Raw genomic sequence first — 17645 nt, 5'->3', positions numbered from 1 at the left:
CCCACTCTGAACCCCTTTCTACATTGCTACTGTAGTTGTTTTTATAAAACACAAATTTGAAACTCTCCAATTTAAAATCCTCCAATGGATTCTTAAATTCCATGTCTTAGCCTGACATTCAGATCTCTTCACAATCTGTCCCCAGTGTTGTTTTTTTTTTGCGGTACGTGGGCCTCTCACTGTTGTGGCCTCTCCCGTTGCGGAGCACAGGCTTCAGACGCACAGGCTCAGCGGCCATGGCTCACGGGCCCAGCCGCTCCGCGGCATGTGAGATCTTCCCGGACTGGGGCACGAACCCGTGTCCCCTGCATCGGCAGGCGGACTCTCAACCACTGCACCACCAGGGAAGCCCCCCCAGCGTATTTTTTAAACATTCATTTCCTGCCACTCTTCCCCACTCACTGTAACCTCCAACCACACTGAACTATTTGCCATTTGCCTGATATGGGATACATTTTCATGCCTTCATGCATGAAACGAATATATATTTCTTTGTCCGCACCCTCACACACCTCTGACAAACTCCTCTTATTCATTGTTCAAGGCCAGCTAAAATCTTTCTTCATCTGAAAAGCTATTCCCAACTGTCCCAGACCTGTTCTTCACTCCTTCCTCAGCATTTCTAGAATACCCCAACATTCTCTGATTATATATCATATATATTGCCTATAGATTAATATAAATAATCTATGTTACTTCCCTGTTAAGACTGTAAGCTCTATGTAGAGAACCTAGCACCATGCTTGGCACGGTAAGCATCTGCTAGGTGCTAACTATGCTGATGGATAATGATGAAGAAATCTGGATTAAGTCACTTTAGGCCTTCATTGACCACTTATTACCAGTCTTGTTGTGTCAATTCAGTTCTTTTTTTTTTTAAATCAAGGGAAAAAAAGTAGAGTGAGCGAGGCAGGAAGAAAATGGAATTATTTTAAGGGAAGATGATTTGTAAATTGAAGTCTGACCAAAGGTGGACAATCAGGATGGGGAAGAGTTGAAGGAATTGAGTCTGGATTTGAGCAAGAGAAAATTCAGGAAGAATAACAGATATCTTCATATCTGTGGACAGTTGTGCTGGAGCAGAGGAAACAGACATGTTCTGTGAAGGTGGAAGTAGGACCAGTAGTTTAGAAGCTGTTCAGGGTTAGAGTCCTTACAAGGTTGATTTTTAGCACAGAGTAAAGAATTTCTTAACCTCCAGAGCTCTCCAACAGGAGCTTTGACTGCCTCAAGAGATTCTGAACACACCATCATTAGAAGGTGTCCTGGCAGAGGCCATGTGGCCAGCCATGTGGGCCACTATAGAAGATATTACAGTGCTGAGTGTCAAATTAGACTCAATCATCTCTAATACCTCTTTTAACTGTGTAATTCAGTGCCTGTGTGATGCTTTTCAGTAACGTGAGCATGACCTATATTAGGATACTGAGTGGGAACAGAATAGCTTTTTTTTTTTTTAAATAACTGCACCATCTTTGACCAAATCGATTCTCCTGAGTAATTTCCTGTTTTCTCAGGTTTTGAATCTGAAGTAAAAGAATGTTGGCAAAGAAAACGGCAGCCAAATCCAGAGGTTTATGCAAAGTAGACTCATGTTTTGAGGGAGGTTGTTAGAATGGACTTTGTCTCATTCAACAGGCCCAGTTCTGTCTCCACTCTCTTTTTAGTAGTTGTGTAAGATAAGTCTAAGCTTCAATATCCTCATCTATAAAATGGGACTAATAATGTATTTCATAGAGTTAGGGTAAAAATTAAGTCAGATAAAGAAGTGCCTGGCACAGTGCTCAGAACGTGTTACAGATTCAAAACTGTATCCTTCCTCTTGCCCTCTTCTTTTTTATTTTGAGAGAATTAAAGATTTTTGTTTTGCTTGTATGGTTTTTTTGGTCGCCCCTAGGGTTGGGGGACAGTTTTCTTCATTTTAATTGTGAGCTTCAGAGCTAAAGCTCTGTCTTCATTGCATAAGTGTTCCCCCTGCTCACAAAGGAGTAATCCTCTTTGTCTTCCTGACCCAAGGAGTTAGTCTTCCACTACCTTTTTGATACTCTGCTATTTTTACTTCCTAAAGATCAAGTCGTTTCAGAAATAGTTTCTGATTTCTCTTGAAAGTAATTTCTAATTTCCATATTAATCAAGAAAATAGCTTTACATTTCTTCAGTCCTAATCCTAGTAACAACAAGTAAAAGGGATTAGATTGTATTAACATCTGTAAAGCAGTTAAAATGTACGCATCAGAATCCTAGGAAACCTGATCACTACTGTAGCCTTTGAGGTACAGAGGAGAAAAGCTCACTTGTGTCCATTTATTCTCTTCACTCTTGACCTCCAAAGAATATAAATACAGGAGGGGCACACTTGTTCCCAAGGAGCAAGTCATAGTTATTTGGTAGGTGTGGAAAAGGCCAGTTTCCACCACTGATTTACTGAATAATCTCAGCCAAAATATCACTTTACCTCTTTGAGCCTTGATTTCCTTATCTACAAAATGGGGAAAGTAACATTAGTGTTGTTTTGAGGCTTGAATGACTTAGCATGTATGAAAATATCTTTTGTCTGAGTGGTGGGTGAAATATCCATGGTATATCATTTGAATTCCATGTCTTTACCCCAATGCACTTTAACAGATTCAGGCAGTCTTGGGGAACTGGGACTTGGAGTGCGCTCCACTCGCTTTGGTGGGGCAGAACCTATCCAGAGTCTTGGGAGTGTGCTGAGAGGAGACTTCAGCAGGTAATAGCCAGTCTAGCAAGTGTTACTATGACCTGAAACTTACATTCTAGTAGTGGGAGATAGGCAGTCTCCCATAAATACGTAAACATATAGTATATCAGGTTGTTAACTGCTGTGAAGGAAAACAAAGCATGATAAGGAGCACAGAGAGTAATGAAAGTTGAAGGTAGTATTTTAGAATGTAAGGTGACCTTTGAACAGAGTTCCAGAAGGGAAGAAAGGGTCAGGGTAAAGGCTCTGAGATGGGAAAGTGCTTGACACATTTGAAGAACAGCAAGGAGGCCATTGTGGCTGGAGTAGATTAGCATGTGGGCAAGGAGAGGTTAGAGAGGTAGCTGGTGGGTCATTGAAAGGATTTCACCATAATTGTCTTGGGAAGCTACTGTGGGGCTTAAAGAGAGGAGTGTCATGATCTGATTTAATGTTTTAATGGATCTCTTCTGGCTGCTGTGGTAAAGAGACTGCATAGGATCAAAGGTAGAAGCAGGGAGACCCCTTAAGAAGCTATTGCAATAATCTAGGTGAGAAGTAACAATGACTTGGACTAGGATAGAAAGTATGTAGGCAGTGAGATGTGGTCAGATTTTAAATATATTCTAAAGGTGGAACTGAAAGGATTTGCTGATGGATTAGATGTGGATAGGAGAAGAAGAGTATAGAGTCAAGGATGACTCTAAGATTTTTGGCCTGAGGAGCTAGAAGAATGAGTTGTCATTTACTGGTGTGGAGAAAAAGCTTAGAGAAGAGATTTGGAAGGGGTTGGGAAGATAAAAGTAAATATTTAATTTTTGAATGTCATAAGTTTAAAATAATAATAGCTAACTTTTTGAAGTCTTAACTGTTTGCCTGGCTCCTAGTACTTTGAGGTCTTACTAATTTAATACTTATAGCAACCTATTAAGTAAATAATATTATTATTCCCACTTTACAAATGAGAAAACTAAAGCACAGAGAGGTTAAGTAAGTGGCCCAAGGTCACACAAATAATTAGTGGTGTTGCTGGAATTCAAACCTAAGCTTAGATCTAGCTCCAGAGACCATACTCTTAGCCACTCTACCCATATAGCCTTGATGTCTAGCAAACATCCAAGTGGAGATGTTAAGTAGGTAGTTAGATACTGTGAGTCTGGAGTTCAGGACAGCAGTCCAGTCTAGCAATATGAAACTTGGGCATAGGTAGTGGACAGATGAAACTGAAAAGGTAAGTTAGGGTCAGTGACTGTAAAGGGAGGTATGGTCACAAGAAGACAAAATGATGAGATCAAGACCTAAAAGGCAACCTACCCTTTTAGGTGTGGTTAACCCATCAGTCCTGCTTCATAGAGCCAAGGAAGGTACAAGGCAAGCCACTTATGGATGTCCCCAAAATGCTACCCTTCATCCTTCTGCCTGGAATGTTCTTCCTCCCCTTTTTTTGTCCACATCAAGGGACACCTAGTGCCCAGTATAATCCCTGGCAGACAATAGGTACTAAATAAATGTTGGTTGATAAAGGCCCCTTTTCTGCTCACTTTACATCCTTGTCATGGCACTTTTCGGGCTGCATTCTAACTGTCCACTCATCTGTTTTTCTCTCTCATTACTTGGTGACACTCTCAAAGCCAGGGACCCTCTTGGATTTGTTTCTTTTGTTTTTAAACCTTTCATAGCTCCAGAATACAATGCCCTGGGTAATCTCTTTATTGAGTACCTATTCTCTACAGTTATCTATGCTAGGCACTAGAGATGCCAGCATCATCAACAGAGGCAGCAGGATGAGTAATATCAGTTGGGGACAAGGAAACAAAATAAACAAAACAAACCCAGAAAAGTTGTAGGAAGGAAGCCCAGCTTTCATATGATGCCCTTTTTGGACAGGGGAAGTTGATGGTTGGGAAGGGATACTCTCTACTGGCCACACAGACTATTTATTCATCACCACCCTGTGTTTGAGAAGCTTGGATGCTTGCTGTCCAGGCTGAGGGGAAGAGGAGGTGGTGGTACGCTCAGGGAGTAGAAAATAGGAACTGATCAAGAGCTGTTGTGTACAGGCAAATGAGACATAGCTATGCCTTCAAGAAGCTTACAGATGGGTTAAAGGGGGGAGGACAGGAAATGTAAACAAACTGTCGAAGTACACTGTTATAAGTTCTGTCATTGGGGACACAAGTGTCTTCAAATTTGTTCTGTCCTACAGGGTAGAAGGTACAGATAGAGTTTGGTGAAGTATGAGAAGTCCCTTTCAGACAATCAGAGCAGTTTCACAGTGGAGGGGGCTGCCGAGTCTCAGGAAAGGACAGAGTTTATTATGGTCAGTAGAGGCATAAGAGCGGGGATGAATGATGCGTGAGTGTGTTGCAGGGTAGCCCTAGCCTCAAATGGCCTTGAAGGTGCTTCTAACCTCTGTAATCCCTTCCTTTTTCTCAGCCTAAGGATGTCACCTAGAAAATCAAGAGGGCTTTTTCTAATGCTGCCATTCTTTGATACCTGCCAAATTCAAGTGAATGAAAAATAATTCTACTTAGAAACACTGAAGGAAGATCCTGTAATTGCCCCTAAAGTAAAAGACATCTGAAATGACATAATAGGGGTATGATTACCCTTGGCTGTACAATCTCTCACATGAAGCTGAATACAGATTTCAACCATGAGACCAGGTCGCTTCGCTTCCCAAATTAAACCCTTGACTTTCTCCTTGAGAAGTGGCAGACCTCCATATTGCTAATTAAGTGACAAGTTGGCTGCCTTGGTTCTGAAATCAGAAAATGATTGGGAGTAAAGAGAGATGAATTTTCTTTGGAATTGGAAAGGATTTAGGGAAAGGTATATTAACAAAGATACATTATTAAAGCTCAATATTTATAAATCCCAAAGAAGCTTTTAGGGATTTGGGGATTTAATCTTTGACTTTTAAAATCAGCTTTCCATTGTCGGTCAAAATACCAATGAGCATTTAAAAACTGCAGGGAGCAATGAGACAGGCACTTACACACTGCTAGTGTGAGTACAAATTGATAGTCTTTCTAGAAAGCAGTGTGGCAAAGTATGTGAAGATTCTTAGCATGTCACTTCTCATCATTTCTGCTGCTACTTCCCTGATCTGAGCCCCATCATCTATTGCAAGGAGTTTGCAGTAGCCTCCTAACTGGTCTCTCTGCTTCTCTACTCTCCCCCCATTATAGTCTGTTTTCCACACAGCAATCAGAGTGACTCTTTTCAAACATAAGTCAGACCATGTTATTATTCTGCTCAAGACCCCATCATGGCTTCTCATTTCACTCAGAGTAAAAGTTGAAGTCCTTACAGTAGCCTGAAGGCCCTACACGAACTGACCAGCCTTCTGTCTCTCTGACTCCTCTACAACTACTTTCCCCCTCGCTTGTTCCACTTCAGCTACACTGGCCTCTTTGCTATTCCTCAGACATATCCCATATCATATACTCCCAACTTAGGGCCTTTGAACTGACTCTTTCCTTCCTGTGAAATGCTCTTCCTTCAGCCATCTTGCTTGGTTAACTCTATTTCCTTCAAGTCTGTGTGGAAACCTTACTTTCTCAGTGTGTCTTATACTGGTTACCCTATTTAATAGTGCAGTCCCAACACCGTGGCACATCTGATGCCCTTTACCCTGCCCTTTTTCTCTTTTCCATAGCACTTAAGACTGTTTTTTTAATATTTACTATTTATCCACTGCCTTCTCCAACCCTCTTAAAATATAAGCTCCACAAGGGCAGGGATCACAGTGTCTGGCACAGAGTAGATACTGAAATATTTGTTGAATGAATGGGCTTTAAAAATAGCACTATCTTTTGACCTAGAAAGCTCACTTCTAGAACTCATTCCTGAAAAAATAATCAGAAATGCAGCCAAAGATTTATTTGGGTTGTTCTCATACCTTTATTTATAATAATGAAAATTTGAAAACAACCTAAACCTATAAAAACAGAGTTATGGTTAAATAATTTGCTATATCTACATAATGGAATATTATCAAGATATTAAAAAGTGTTTTGAAGAGAATTACGTGGGAAAATGCTTATAATGTTAAAGTGAAAAAATAGAATTTAAAACAACATTTACCCTTATCTCACACCATATACAAAAATGAATTAATGATGGGAATTCCCTGGCAGTCCAGTGGCTAGGACTCCATGCTTTCACTGCCGAGGGCCCGGGTTCAGTCCCTGGTCAGGGAACTAAGATCCCCACAAGCCATGCAGCACAGCCAAAAAAAAAGGATCAATGATATAAATATAAGGGTCAAAGCCTTAAAACTCTTAGAAGAAAATATAGGGTAAATCTTCATGACCTTGGATTTAGCAAGTGTATTCTTAGATATGACACCAAAAACATGAGCAACAAAGGAAAAATAGATAAATTGGATTTCATCAAAATTAAATCTGATAAAGTTTTTTTGTTTTCTTAGTTTTTAATGGAGTATAGTTGATTTACAATGTTATTAGTTTCTGCTGAACAGCAAAGTGAATCAGTTATACATATGCATATATCCACTCATTTTTAGATTCTTCTTCCATATAGTTCATTACAGAGAACTGACCTATGCTATACAGTAGGTCCTTATTAGTTATCTATTTTATATATAGTAGTGTTGTATATGTCAATCCCAATCTCCCAATTTATCCCCCTCACCCCACTTTCCCCCCCAGTAACCATAAGTTTGTTTTCTACATCTGTGACTCTATTTCTGTTTTGTAAATAAGTTCATTTGTACCACTTTTTTTTTAGATTCCACATATAAGCAATATCATATATTTGTCTTTCTCTGTCTGGCTTACTTCACTCAGTATGACAAATCTGATAAAGGTTTAATATCCAGAATACATTAAAAAGTCCTACAACTCAACAACAAAACAACCCGACTTTTTAAATTGGCACATGTTTTGAATAGACATTTCTCCAAACAAATGTACAAATGACCAGTAAGCACATGAAAAGATGTTCAGCATCATTAATCATTAGGGAAATGCACATCAAAACCACAAAGAGATACCAATTCACACCTGCTAGGATGGCTGTAATTTAAAAAAAATAGAAAATAACAAGTGTTGGTGAGGATGTGTAAAAATTGGAACCCTCGTGCATTGCTGGTGGGAGTGTAAAATGGTATAGCCACTGTGAAAAACAGTTTGGTGGTTCCTCAAAAAGCTAAAGATAAAATTACCATATAACCCAGCAATTCTGCTCCTCAGTATATACCCCCAAAAATTGAAAACAGGGACTCAAACTGATACTTGTATATCAGTGTTCACAGCAGCATTATTCACAATATCCAAAAGGTGGAAACAACCCAAGTGTCCATCAACAGGTGAATGGATAAACAAAATGTGGTATATATATACAGTGGAATATTACTCAGCCATAAAAAGGAATGAAGTTCTGATACATGCTAAAACATGAATGAACTCTGAAAAAATTATGCTAAGAAGCCAGGCACAAAAGGATAAATAGTGTTTGATTCCATGTGTTAGAATACATAAAGTATCTAGAATAGGCAAATTCATAGAGACAGAAAGTAGATTAGAAGTTAATCATGAAGAACCTAGGGGCAGGACAGGAATAAAGATGCAGACCTACTAGAGAATGGACTTGAGGATACGGGGAGGGGGAAGGGTAGGCTGGGACAAAATGAGAGTGGCATGGACATATATACACTACCAAATGCAAAACAGATAGCTAGTGGGAAGCAGCCGCATAGCACAGGGAGATCAGCTCAGTGCTTTGTGACCACCTAGAGGGGTGGGATAGGGAGGGTGGGAGGGAGGGAGACGCAAAAGGGAAGAGATATGGGAATATATGTATATGTATAACTGATTCACTTTGTTATAAAGCAGAAACTAACATACCATTGTAAAGCAATTATACTCCAATAAACATTAAAAAAAAAGAAGTTAAGATGGGTTATGGGAAGAGGGAATGGAGTGTTATTGCTTAATGGGTACAGAGTTCTGTTTGGGGTGGTTAAAAACTTTTAGAAATACATAGTGGGGATGGTTGCACAACATTGTGAATGTAATTAGTGCCACTGAATTGTACACTTAAATGGTTAAAATCACAAATTTTATATATATTTTGTCACAATTAAAAAACGTTTTTTTAATCCTTATATATAATATGCAGTGGTGGACTGGATCAGGCTTGTGTGGGCTCTCTAGACCCAATTGTGAGCTTCTCAGCTACTTACACTTATTCAGTGATGTTGGTAGCTTGAAATTGGCCATGGTTGGGAGTGCTTACACCATGGAACTTAGCAAATGCTACAAATAGGGCTCCGCCCCAATCCCCTTGAGCCAGTTGTTAAATATTTACTAGCTCACCACTGAATATATGTGTATAAAAATGCATGGAAAACTGTCTGGAGACATAGATGCCAAACTGCTATTATCTCTGGGGAGGAGAGTAGTATTATGGCAGGAATATGAAAGTAAACTTACACTTTCTACCATATATACTTCCATAGTGTTTCAGGGTTTTTTACAGTGAGCATATAGACATATATCTCTTGTACTGCTTTGAAAAAACAGACAGAAAAATGTGTATATGTTGGGACTGTGGTATTGGTGATTTTTCTTGAGAGGCTAAAAGCAGTCACATATACTACCTGAAATGGCCCATGAAGAGGCTGAAGGCCAAGCTTGGGACTTGGATTCCATTTCCTCAGAAATCTGCTTTCTTCTTGCCCAACTAAATGACACTTTTTTGTCTCTTCATAGGTTACCCTACAGCCTATCCAGCTGCAGCCCCTGCCTACAATCCCAGCCTGTACCCCACCAATAGCCCCAGTTATGCTCCAGGTAAGGAAAAAGTAAAGCCAACAGTGGTGAGTGGGGTGGGAGGTGAGGCTCTATTTGGGGAAAAAAAGCCCGAAACACTTGCTGGCCTTTCCATGTCCTTAATTGCTCTGGGCTCAGCCTGTCCACGCTTGATTGTTCAGGGAGTCCCCTCTGGGAACTGGGGCAGTTCAGCCTCCGGGAACAGAATTTCTTCCATTCTCCTTGGGACTTAAAGTTGGCCCATCTCTCTTCTGCTGGAATATCTGAGATGTGTATCCTCCTCACAGAACCTTTTCTGCTCTCCCAGTATCCACACCCAGTTTTTGCTCGGTTTCCCCTGAGGCTGCCGTTGACACACACACACACACACACACACACACACACACACACACACACACACACACACCCTCACCCTCGGTTTCCCCTGAGGCTGCCGTTGACACACACACACGCACACACACACACATATCCTCAGTTTCCCCTGAGGCTGCCGTTGACACATACACGCACACACACACACACACACACACACACACACACACACACACCCTCACCCTTGGTTTCCCCTGAGGCTGCCGTTGACACACACACACGCACACACACACACATATCCTCAGTTTCCCCTGAGGCTGCCGTTGACACATACACGCACACACACACACACCCTCGGTTTCCCCTGAGGCTGCCGTTGACACATACACACACACACACACCACCCACCCACCCACCCCTTCCTGGACGTGGATTTGGAAGAGAGTGAGAGACTTGCCACATTTTCAAGCTGCAGCGAGGAACTTGTTTTTCAAAAATAATAAAGGCCCAACACTCCTTGGATAGAGGTTGAAATAGATTTGAAAGTATAGAAGTTTGTTTCAGTTTGGGAGCAATGCAGAGGTTTTACCACCATCTTGACCCCCACGCTCAAAAAAACAAGCCACTCTCAGCTGGTGCTTTAATACTCAAGGAGCAGGAGAAAGAATGTGGGCTCTGCAGTTAGTAAGTCCTGGGTTTGAATCCTGATTACTCAACTCACTAGTTGTGAGTCCTTAGACAAGTTACCTCACCTCTCTGAGAAATGTGCTACACCTACCTCATGGTCGTAGATGGTTTTATGTAAGTTCCTCTTCATTTACTCAACAAGTATTTATTTGCTGAATGTCCTCCCCACTAGAATAGAAAAAAGGAAGGATGCTGTCTTTGCCTGAAGTAGCTTACAGTCCATTTGGAAGCTGACGTGTGAACAGATTCGTGGCTGTACAGTGTGGTGAATATTGTAAAAGGAATATGTACAAGAGGAGAGGAAGTGGAGGAGGGAACAACCTCTGCCTGGGGTTGAGGGTGTAAGGGGAGGCTTCACAGAGGACCTAGCAGTGGAGACTTGAGGGAGAAGTAAGAGGCATTCTTTTTTGTTTGTTTGATTGTTTTTTTGTTGTTGCTGTTAAGAGGCATTCTTTTAAACATACAGAGGAAGAGTTGGGCATTCTAGGCAGAGTAGAGCCTGGGCAAAGACATGGAGGTGTGAGGAGTGACACTGAAGAACCTTGAAGTAGTGAGAATGGTTGAAGCATAGGCTCTAGGGTGGCGGTGTAACAGATGAATCTGGACTACAGATGTGCAAGGGCCAGATTTGGAAAGGCCTGGAATGTCATGATAATACCCTCATTTTCTTGTTTAGTAATTATTTTTTTTTAATACCATTTGTTTTATTTGGCAATTGTGACTTTTTAAAATAATTTATTTATATCTTATTTATTTTGGGCTGCTTTGGGTCTTCATTGCTGCGCAGGCTTTCTCTAGTTGTGGCGAGCGGGGGCTACTCTTTGTTGCCGTGCACGTGCTTCTCATTGCGGTGGCTTCTCTAGTTGTGGAGCACGGGCTCTAGGTGCGCAGGCTACAGTAGTTGTGGCGCGTGGGCTCAGTAGTTGTGGCTTGCGGGCTCTAGAGCGCAGGCTCAGTAGTTGTGGTGCATGGGCTTAGTTGCTCCACGGCATGTGGGATCTTCCTGGACCAGGTATCAAACCTGTGTCCCCTGCATCAGCAGGTGGATTCTTAACCACTTCGCCAACAGGGAAGTCCCTGCATGCATTCTTTTTTTCATTTTTTAATTTATTTATTTATTTACTTATTTGTTTATTTTTGGCTACATTGGGTCTTTTTTTTAAATTTATTTTTATTTTTGGCTGTGTTGGGTCTTCGTTGCTGCGCGCGGGCTTTCTCTAGTTGCAGTGAGCGGGGGCTACTCTTCATTGCAGTGTGCGGGCTTCCCATTGAGGTGGCTTCCCTTGTTGCAGAGCATGGGCTCTAGGCGCGCGGGCTTCAGTAGTTGTGTCTCATGGCCTCTAGAGCACAGACAGGCTCAGTAGTTGTGGCTCACGGGCTTAGTTGATCCACGGCATGTGGGATCTTCCCGGACCAGGGCTTGAACCTGTGTCCCCTTCATTGGCAGACGGATTCTTAACCACTGCGTCACCAGGGAAGCCCCCCACATGCATTCTTAACCACAACATTATAGTTGCAGTCGGCTAGAGAGAAATTGAGGTGTTAGACTAGAGCAGTCAGATTAGAGAGGAAAGGGAGAGCAGACAGGAAGAGCCTGAGATTGTGGGGACGTGGGGAAGGGAGAGATTGGAAAGCTCCTGGCATGTGTAAAGTACTGATTAAGTTTTAATTTTAAAGCACACAAAATATCAACCCACGTCTAACTTGATTTTCCCCAATTTTACTTTTGAAAAGTCAACGTATTTCTAAGCTGTGACTAAACCAACCCAGACCATTTTCTCACACAGTCCACTAGACGGGGTGGTATTAGCACATTGTGTCAGAAAGCCCCAAACTGGGAGTTGGAAGACTGGAGTTATAGCACTAACTCTGCTACTGATTTTGGTGTGACTTTGGGCAGATCCTTTTCCCTTTGGAGTTACACATACACACAGCTGGTCCGTGTCATATGTTGGGAGGCTGGCCTCTGCTTCTACCAGGTCTCCTGACTGCAGTGGAGGAGCTGACTCAAGGTCAGAGAGGACAGTGTACGTACTCTCAGCTTCCTTCCAGAGCTGGCTGTTTGTGATGCTGAGAGATGCCTGCGGGATAGAAGCCTGCAAAGGAGCCAGGCTCTCAGGTTTAAATTCCTCTCAGCTTTTTCAAGAAGACCAAGAAGTTGCTTCAGAAAGAGCTATTTTTAGCAGCTCTAAATACCCAAAGATGTCCTCTATCCAGGATGCAGGGAAATATTTCACTCCTTCATTGGTTCTGAAAGCAATGTGGGTACTTGAAGCTTTCTTCCAAGCTCTTAGTGACTTCAGGGATCTTACTTAAGAACTGTTTGGCCCTGCAGAAGGCAGAGCCAATAGAGACTTGTTTTCAAAATCTGGAGACCAAAAGATGGGTCATATTAATGGTAATCTGACTTGAAAATGAAGGGAAAGGATAAACAGGATAACTAATATAGGTAAAAATGAAATACCTCCTCACAAAAAAATCTGTTTATCCGTCATTGTCATCTGTTGTCTCACTTGATTCCATAGCAGCATTGTAAAGTACAGTTACTCCCATTTTGCATATGATGAACCTGGGGAAGGGGAGGGAAAAGGAATTTGAGTTTTCTGAACACCTGCCATGTTCCAGACACCATGCAAGTCTTGTCACAAATCTTAATTTTTTTTCCGTAATCTTGTGAGTTAGAGCTTCTTGCCTTCAGTTTTGCTCAGAGAGGTTAAATAACGTGTCCAAAGTTGCACAGCTAAAAAGCAGTGGAGCTCAGATTCAAAGCCAAGCTGTCTGCCCACAGTCTGTGCCCCTTGTACAGCACCACGCTCTCCCAGAGGTCTCAGGGAATTAAGTGCCTCTGCATTGGTCCTGGCCCTCTAGGACTTTAAACAGAGCTCTTCAGAGGCCAAAGATGATTGGTTTTGTCCCTGAACCTTTACCTCCTCTAGCACATAAAGCCTCTGTCATGTGTGAAGTCCCTTTGCAATGCTTGGGAGACTTGAAATTTATTCTTAGCATGGACAAGCAAAGAGCAGGAACTTGGACTTACATACTTCCAGGCAGCTTCTGGGTCAGCTGCCTGGAGGATGTCATGGCATCCAAGGACATACCCTTCCTCAATGAATGGGCTTTCCTGGATGGCAAGTCTGTCACCCTCTCCAGGGTAGAGGTACTTTACACCCTCTGCGTTCACTGTTTCTTGCGTAGCCTGGGGGAAACTGCTTTTTTAAGACAAAGTTTGTTTTTGTAACTGCAATATGTACTACTTTGCACAGATTCTTAGTGGTAATTTCAACTAACATTTCTATCCAACAGAGTTTCAGTTCCTGCATTCAGCTTATGGTAGGAGAGCTATTTTTCCTCATCTGTATTATGGCCTATGAATGTGTTATCTCGTAACAAAAGTAGATCCCCTCTCCTTCCCTCCCCAAATCCCATCCCCTAGGCTTGGGCTCCCCCAGGTGGCTCAGCAGCAGTTCCTGAAGCATGCAGGAACATGTCTGATGGTGCAAAATCATGGGTTGGAGACACACACGAACCGTCCCCTAGGGCAGCAGTGAAGGATCATGGCACTAAAAGGCGTCTCTCCCCTTCCTCACCTCTGGGGTCCCATCTGACCTAGGTCGGAAACCTTTACCCTCACATGGCTGCTGAATTCAAACAAACAAGTGAACAAAAATTCCTGGGTCTCTATGGCTCCTCTGTTGGCTTTATGGCAGCCCCTGCGGAGGAGTACCTGGATTATGCCTGTAAGAATGCAAAACACCAGTCTGCCCCACGATCAGACTTTCCATCTCCATTGGCAGTCTCACATGTTTGAAGACCTGGTTAACTTTAGATACAATCTATTCCCTTAGCCCAGATCTTGAGCTCTGGCTCATTTGGGGGGCATTTTCCTGGATGGTGAGAGGTGAGGGTCAAGTGTGCTAATAAGCCAGGGACCAGAGCTGGATTCTCTGGGCAGTGTGGACTCCAGGCCCAAGGCACCACGGGAACTTCTGGGCACCTGTGAGGGTCCCAGCAGTGTAACTTGACTAGGTCCTTTTTTGTCATAGACAGGAAGGGACCATAGGAGGGACTTGCTGCTTTCACCACCCTCACCTGGGCTGCTCAGGACAATGTTTTCGTAAAGTCTCTGCACACTTTCTCGACTTTTAACCTTGAATTATTTGGATGTTGAAAATTGAATTTGTGTGTGGCACATCTTTTAGGAGATGAGCTGTGAAAATCTCTTCTTGCTGCTGCTGTGGGCTGCGTGATCTTGGGCAATTTGCTAATGTCTCCAGGCCATAGATAAAATGTTTTATTCCAGATGATCTCTGAGGTCCCTTTAAATGCTAACAGGTTGCCCTCTTATAATCTTATTCTTTCAGTTTTTCTAGTCACAGACCCGTTTCTCTTATTGTTTATGAGGAGTCGTGTTTGTTTGCCTCAGGATATATGAACTTGAACAGAAGACTCCATATGAAGTGAGAGAAGCTCTCCTGCCTCCTCACCTCTCCTGTTATAGCATCTGAAATAGAAATACTAAAGTGTGTGTATGGAACTCTTCTCTTCACAAAATGTTCTGTCCCAGACCCTAAGCTGGCCCTTTGAAGATACAAAGTTCAGTAAGACAGGGTTCCTGTTTTCAAGGAGCTCAAAGTTTAGCGGGGGAGATGGACAAACTAGCAAGTACAGGGGCTTCTAAGAATCACAGGAACTGGGATAGTGAACCAAGTGGGATACATGAGGGGGCTGTGATCAAGAAGTGGGGAAAAGAAAGGACTTCATAGTAGAGGTGAGTCTTCAGCTCCTGGTTGATGGATTAATAAACGTCTACCAGGTGGTATTTGGGGAAGGACATGCCAGGAAGAGTGAGCAGTGTGAGCAAAAATACAGAGAAGTGATGCTTCTTGGCATAGCCTGGGAAGGGTGAACAGTTTGTGTGGCTGTCATGTAGGGTTTGAGAGTGAGAACAGTGAGTCTAGGGAGATCATAGGACTAGATCACGAGGGGCCTTGAGTGCCACTCAAGGAGTTAGGTAATGGAGAACCATGGAATGTTTTTAAGAAAGAAGTTTTTGTGATTAGGTTTAGGTCTTAGAAATATCACTCTGACTGCAGCTTGGAGATTGGAATTGGCAGGTTTAAAAACAAACAGAACAGTGAGGAAGCAGTTGCAATAATTCAGGTAAGAGGTGATGAGAGCTTCCATTGGAGCTGTCCACACCTGTGGGGATGGAAGAGTAGACAGACACCAGAATTAGAAACTGTAAGACTGGCTGACATTTGATCCTTGATCCTCACAATCAATACCATGAAGCAATCAAGGAGTGGTTATTATTGCCATTTTATGAGACAACAGACCTGAAGTTTAGAAAGGTATAGTGACTTGCCCAAGGTCCCACAGCTAATAAGTGGCACAGCCCAGGCTAGAACTCAGATTTCCTGACTTACTACATTGTTCAGGATGATGGTCCCTTGCTGCCTCTCCTCCTTGTAAGTGTGCTTAACAGATTGTTCAAGTGTCAGAGGGCGTGAGGGCCCCATGTCCAGGGATGTGAACAACCCAGCACTTGGACGTGGGCCGCATGCTGTGACTGGGCCGTGGCCCTTCACTGCCATGGGTTCTCGCTCTCTCTTTTTTTAAATTGAGGAATAGTACATATATAGTACTACATAAAGTGCAAAAGTACGTAGTCTCAAACGTACACCTCAATAATATTTGACGTATATACACTTGTATTTATTCAAAATATAGACCATTTCTAGGAGTTGGTACCTTTCATGGCACCCAAGAACAGGCATACCTGTCAGAGCAGCGTCCTCTATTACCACGCCTCTAAAAGCTTCAGTTGGATTGTCTTCATCCCACAGCTGAGCTCTGAATCACTACCAGCAGCAGAATGGGTTTCTTTAGAATTGTATGTGGACGTATAGCTAACTAATGAGGAAGTCAAGTCGACAGCTGTTATTTGTTGTTTTTTGTTTTCAGCCTTCATATTTATCCAGTTATTTAAATTATTATGTATTCATATATACAGAAAAATATAGAAGATATTAGTATTTGTTTTCTTTATAATGAAACCAGAAGAAAATACCCACTTCTTCAGGAACATGTATAGGTTAGCTCACTTGTTCAGTTGGGAAACACATAATCAAAGGCACAGTCACACTTGCTTCTTTCCTGGTTAATCTGGAACATTGTTTTACTGTGTGTAATGCTGTCTTGTTCACTCTCTGGTTGGCGTGTGGCTGTGTTGCATCCCCAGCTAGACCATAAATACCTGGTGTGCGGTGACCATGACCCACGTGTGTTCCTGTCCACCGTGGCGCTCCCCTCAGTGCTGAGTGCAGTGTAGGCCTCAGTCACTCTTTGGTTAATTTTGATTTACTTACTTTAATTGTCACACAGTCCTTTAGGCTAATGTCAGACTTTTGGCTCATGATTAAAATTATGGTAAAGATGCACCACTTGGGTTAAAAACTGGACCAGAACAGGTCCTCCAAATTCTCAGCAGCCAAATTTAGGCCTCCTGCTCCCTGGTGGATTCCTGTGGGGTCTTGAGGGCCTGGGCTTGCTCTATCTGACTTCTCAGAGCTACATGTTTCACTTTTTAGGGAGTTGTTTTAGGTGGCCAGGGCTTTCCAGCCACGTGAAGTGGCAGATTCTAAATCTGGAGCTATCTTAATAAGATTTTTCAACACTAATTGGGTCCTTTATTAATTCCCACCACTCCACCCATCCCTGCCCCCCAGGAAAAGAAACCCATGATAATTGTTTAAATTGACTGCCCTCCTCCTGTGTTGTCTGCAGAGTCATGTTGTAATGTCCAGCAAAGGCCCTGGACTCTGCATGGGAATTCTGCTGGATCTCCATTTTCTTCTACCAGAATTCTCCTTTTAGTGTCACTTCCCTGCCCATGATTTCCTTCTCATTTCTCAGCATCCGCTGTATGTATCGCGGGCCATTGATGCAAGCGCAGTCAGCCCAGAACAGCTGTACTTCTATCCTTGGTTCAGCAAAAACAGTAGTCTTTGACCTCTTCCTCTGACCCCAGTATTTCCATGACTGAAGGAACCAGAGGCATTTCCTGTTACCTGGACAGGCAGAGGAGTTTATGGAGATCTGTCTGGAGGTGGATTATCCTTGTCCTGATGGAATGAGAGGGTATA

At 42.5% G+C, this 17645-nt stretch overlaps 1 protein-coding gene across 5 annotated transcripts in view; it reads left to right on the top strand.

Moving 5' to 3' along the window:
- The window catches only part of FAM168A (family with sequence similarity 168 member A), a 195467-nt gene that overhangs the window by 165860 nt on the left and 11962 nt on the right, over positions 1-17645 (top strand). For 4 of the 5 annotated variants that reach the window (XM_079928532.1, XM_079928534.1, XM_079928533.1 and 1 more), the window contains 2 exons: positions 9442-9522; positions 13804-13830. In XM_079928532.1, the coding sequence (XP_079784658.1) occupies positions 9442-9522; positions 13804-13830 (108 nt within the window). The remainder of the gene's footprint in view (positions 1-9441; positions 9523-13803; positions 13831-17645) is intronic. The other variant, XM_079928536.1, reaches the window with a different exon arrangement.

The sequence above is a fragment of the Stenella coeruleoalba genome, assembly GCF_951394435.1.
Source record: "Stenella coeruleoalba genome assembly, chromosome: 8".
Lineage (NCBI taxonomy): Eukaryota > Metazoa > Chordata > Mammalia > Artiodactyla > Delphinidae > Stenella > Stenella coeruleoalba.
The sequence above is the reverse complement of the archived record's forward strand: the minus strand, read 5'-3'. Positions and strand labels throughout refer to the sequence as shown.